The sequence below is a fragment of the Austrofundulus limnaeus genome, unplaced genomic scaffold (genome assembly GCF_001266775.1).
Source record: "Austrofundulus limnaeus strain Quisiro unplaced genomic scaffold, Austrofundulus_limnaeus-1.0 Scaffold3, whole genome shotgun sequence".
NCBI lineage: Eukaryota > Metazoa > Chordata > Actinopteri > Cyprinodontiformes > Rivulidae > Austrofundulus > Austrofundulus limnaeus.
Genome location: NW_013952405.1, coordinates 1766639 through 1771601, shown reverse-complemented (window position 1 = coordinate 1771601; position 4963 = coordinate 1766639). Strand labels below are relative to the sequence as shown.

General features: G+C 45.6%; 1 protein-coding gene across 4 annotated transcripts in view; it reads left to right on the top strand.

Moving 5' to 3' along the window:
- zbtb46 (zinc finger and BTB domain containing 46) overlaps positions 1-4493 on the top strand; it is a 77321-nt gene extending 72828 nt beyond the window's left edge. For all 4 annotated transcript variants that reach the window (XM_014016915.1, XM_014016922.1, XM_014016931.1 and 1 more), the window contains 2 exons: positions 1818-1860; positions 1961-4493. In XM_014016915.1, the coding sequence (XP_013872369.1) occupies positions 1818-1860; positions 1961-2748 (831 nt within the window). In that variant the 3' untranslated portion in view covers positions 2749-4493. The remainder of the gene's footprint in view (positions 1-1817; positions 1861-1960) is intronic.
- The last annotated feature ends 470 nt before the right edge of the window (positions 4494-4963 follow it).

Below are 4963 nucleotides of genomic sequence, written 5' to 3'. Positions count from 1 at the left end.
GTTTACCATTAAGGAGTTAGCCTACTGCTTTAATTCAGCTTCAGAATGAATATTTCTCACAGCCACGCATACAAGTGTGTCATATGCCGATGTTTTAACACAGTGCAGCCACACAACATCAACGTCAATTTCACGAACTTGTGGCGACACATCCTGTTTTGGTAACCGGATATTTCAAAATAAAAGTCTGATTTAATTCAGTTYRTRWWYAAATCAAACTTTTGCGTGGGAACGCAAAACAATATTACGAGGTAATGCATAAGTATTGCAAGGTAACGCAAAAGAAAAATATCCCCCCATGTCCCCTCGCGGGCTCCGTAATTTTGACACCTGTGTGCTCGCCTCTGACAGAAAACATTCAAGGAATATGTCCAAGTCTAAAAAAATAAATAAACAAACAGGCTGTTGATAAATGATATTTGTTGAAAATCTGGTTCAAATCTCAGCARCGTACTTCAGCAGATTAAATTCTAAATGTGGGAGGGGCTGCCCGGTGAACACAGTTTTCCAAACTGCACACTAAAACAAGCCGTGATTTTCAAGAACTGGACTTGTTGGTCAATTAGTCGCAAACTCTGAGTTCAGTTAGACTGCAGCACGGAGGATTTTCTTCCCCAACTAGTCTCCCATCAGTCGCAGCTGTATGAGATACCTCCTTTCCAGGGTTATTTTTCATTATTGCACCTCCTCTCTGTACTTCATTCATTTTATGACATATTTCCTGCTGCACTGAAGTAACAATGTCTGTTTTTTTTTTGTCTTTTTTAAGCTTTTTGTTTTCCTTTGCTTTCAGATTTCTGTCCCTCCTTTTCTCTCTTTGCGCCGATAATCTTTTAATATAGCCCGAGACCTGAATTCGCCTTAAAGCCGGGAGCCTTYGCATAGCATTAGCAATAATGTAGTTGATAGCACTTACATGGGAGATGACACCTCCAGCCACAATGACAGCGTTGCGCTAAGAGATAGCAGATAACGGCCAAGGTAGTGTGATGAGACTGAGTAGAATCAATACTTGAAGACAAAGAGGGGTTTGGTCTCTCAGCTCAGGAAATTGTTTGTTCTGCTCCACGTGTGTGTGTGTATGTGTGTGTGTATTGACAGTCATGTTTTTGTGCCAGTTAGTGTGCGAGCAGGATGTGTGTGCGTGTGTGTGTGTGTGCGGGTGAACGTTTAGGAGCAGCATTTGATTTCAGTGGACCTGCCTCCCAACTCGCCTGCCTATCTCTACGGACAAGCCATCTGTTTCCCAGTGCGTGGTGTTCTGTACTTAGAGAGGAGGAAGAGGAGAGCAGGAGCTAAACCAGTGGGCGGGGGGTGGTGGGGGTAAAGGAATGGCACAGGCATGCAGTGGATGGTGGATGGGGTAGAGTTGGAATCAGTGTGTAAAGGTGCTTTAAGAAAGGGGAAGAGTTTTACGAGTATCAGGTAGCTAATGTTATTAAGACCGTAGATCAGCCTAACAGCTCAGTCTGAGTCCCGCCAGACCTCTGCAGCATCTCCAAACTGTCATCCTTTTTTTTCTGTGTGTTTATTCTCTAATCTCAAACATGTCTTTAAATAATCATGACCTTGTTTTACATCGTTTTCTTTCCACTTTACTTTGTTCATGACTTTATCTCATTTTGCATGTGAACAAAAAAGTTGCTTTCACAGCTTGTACCACCTTCCTGCCTCTTGCATGCCTAGACAACATTCTTTACAGACTGTGTGTGTGTGTGTGTGTGTGTGTGTGTGTGTGTGTGTGTGTGTGTGTGTGTGTGTGTGTGTGTGTGTGTGTGTGTAAGAGAGAGACATAACGGGATGTTTTGTGCTTGCAGGAGGGTGTAAAGGACAAAGAAAAGATGAAAGAAGATGGCACAGGTATGAATAGGGAGACGGGTTTTCTCAATGGCTTGTAAGTTGATTMGTTTCTCTCCGTTTTCTTCACATTTATTTGTTGCCTTGTTTCTCACTGTTTCAGCCTTGGAAGGGGACCAGTCACCCGAGGAGAGGGATCAGATGGGCGAGGGCTTGTCGGTGCCTGCGTCAGTGTCTGTGGCTGGCACGGGAACTGAGGGTCTGCTCGTGGTGGGTGAAGAGGCTGGATCAGGGGAACGAGTCCTGCCAGAGCACGGTGCGAGCTCCTCGCAGGGGTTGGCCTGCTCCCTGTGCAAACGGCTGTTCAGCAGCCTGGAGCACCTCAGGGAACACGAGTACCACCACACCCTGTCTCTCATGGCCCTGTCCCTGGACTGGCCGAGCGCGCAGAGTCCGCTCCACCAACCTGTCCAGCCCCGTCCCGAGTCCCAGCCCCAGCCCCCCTACTACAGCCAGCCCCTGTACCGCCCCGCGCTGGGCGAGCCGGCGCCGGCGCGCTACTTCTGCTCCCGCTGCCCCGCCAGCTTCACCCTCAAGTCCAATGCCGACCGGCACGAGAAGACCATCCACTTCAAGAAGAAGCTGATGCAGTGCACGTACTGCCTGAAGCACTTCCGGGACCGCACGGACCTGCACCGGCACCTGTCGTCCGTGCACTCCAGAGAGCGGGGTCACGCCTGCCCGGCCTGCGCCAAGGCTTTTAGCACCCAGAAAAACTTGGCGACGCACGTTAAAGTGTGCTGCCAGGTGGGGCTGCTGCCAGCAGCTATACTGGGAGACAGCGCTGCAATGGAAATGTCTCAGGGTGGACTTACAGATCCACTGTGGAGGCTAACTCAGCACATGAAAGTTGACAGTTTTAACAGCAGTATTGATGTGGAAAGCCTGTAAAAACACACTTTTATACCCATTTGTTCATTTGGCAGTGTTCCTTCACTTTGTGTTTAACGTTCATGCCAAAAAAAAGCATTGTGATGTTACTGCGCTTTTTCAATCTAAAGTGTGACCCATATTTTTTACAACTTGTTGACTAATTTTTTTTATGTTACTGTGTTAGAGTGACCTAATGAAAAGTGACACCTTATTTGTCAGAAATGCACAGCTTCTATGCAAAAAGAATTTGACTAAAGAAAACTTTTGACCCAAAGCTCACGCAGTGTTTTAGGATGAGTAGGTAGTTTCAATGAGCGTCGACTGTACCCATAACCAGGTGAACTACTTTAAACTGCAGTGCCGAACGGAGAGGCGTTTGGGGGGATTTTTTCCACCTCCTCAAACAAAAACACTTATCTGGCTCTGTCGCCAAGCACCGTTCTGAACTTTTGAGTCCTTTTTAGGCAGACAGATGTTAATCTCTGCTGACCACCCCTGCACTGCGCACACAAGATATTCAGAGTTCATACCTGTCAGGCATGGTGTCTCCCAGCCCCAAACGAACCGCTCCACCTGCAGGATCTTTGCAGCATTGCAGTAAAAAATAAGTTAAAAAAAAAAACAGAAATTAGGCTTTTGCGTTGAAATATTTTTGCAGTGGCTTGAGGGAAATTTAGAGTGTAAAAATAGCCAAAGTAACAAAGGAATTCTGCGACTGCATTGCAGCGATTCTTGTTTTCAGTCATCTTGTCTGACATGACTTCACTCAGACAGAGCTGTCAGATCGGCACAGATGGAAGGGATGTGCGGATCGAGACAAAGCCTGTTAAAACAATAGGCTGGTAGCAGCTCAGATGGGGTTGGGTGGTGTCATTTACTTTTCTTTTTTTTTTTTTTTTTTTTTTTTTTGGGCAAACCAACTCCTCTGTTCCAGATTTGTAAGTCTGGTTGTGGCTGAGTGGGCTAGGACCTAGACGGTAATTGGTCCTTCACGGCTCCGGCCCCTCTTAACCTCTGACCTCGCATCTGACGTGGAAAGTAGGGACCGATGGGGGCGTGGAGGACCTTTTAAACCTGACGAGCTTAGTGATGTCACGCCCGCGGAGCGATAATGGTGCCGGGGTTGTGTGCTCGGAGCAGAAAATGGGGAATCAAGTGGGAGAAATGGGAGAGGATGAGGGAGGCGGTGAGGRCTCCGCCACTGCCGTTCATGTAAATTTATGCCCATTTCTGCCAAAATCTTTGGCTTTGAGTTTACAGCAGCCACGCAACCGAAGATTCTCTCGAGACAATCTATTTATTGACGCCCATATTGTGACTACTATAMCCATAGAGCAGACATCTGCCTGCTTTTACCTGTCTAGGTGCTCCAAAAATATAAAATGAGCTAAACTTRACTCCGCTGCAGTTGTTTATGTAAGTTATATATGCAAGGGAAACTCCCAAATGCCAAATACATCATAAAAAAACATTTTCAGGTAGCCTGTTCTGTGGCAGCCAGCAGCTGAAACAGACTGATGGATCTCAGGAACTAACGAGAAAATCTGCAGCGCTTGAAGAGAAGTAGGAAATAAAAAGTGTCTGACTGTGGTGTGGTACTTTTGATTTTCAGTAAGTGTTGATGTACGAACAGAAAGCTAGGTTAAATACTGTATTACTGAAACCCATGTACTGTTCAGAGATCTTTCTTTTCTTTTCTTTTAAACATAATCTTTCTCTAATTGTAGATTTTATGATGTGAATAAATTGTGATTCAAACTGTAGAATGTGCTCCAGTCGTCGTCTTGTTTTCCGTACACAAACACACACGTTCATAACAATGCTTCGCAGTCTGGATGCCTGAATCAGTTGCCCAGTTCATTTTGTTTTTGTATGTTTGTGTGTGTTCTTTTATATATATATWTTTWTGTTGTTGTTGACATGTTGTCGGCCGTTTGATCAGAGCAGAAGCGGTTGGAGGTAATTTCTTTGTGTCACCTTCCATCTCCTCCTCGTGTGTTTAACAGCCCTCCTCTCCGTGCAGTAGACGTGGACGGAGCGTGTTGTGCTTTTATACTGCGAAATCTCGTCCTGATCTTTTATATTAATATACAGTATCCTGCTTTGAGTAATTCAATGTCCTTCCCTTTGTGCAGGTGATTTGATTTTCTTGTCTGTGTTTGCCTTTCTGTCTGTGTTTTTTTTCCTCTCCTGTTCATTGTAAAGACCTTGTAGAGCAACCCAAGGCAGACTG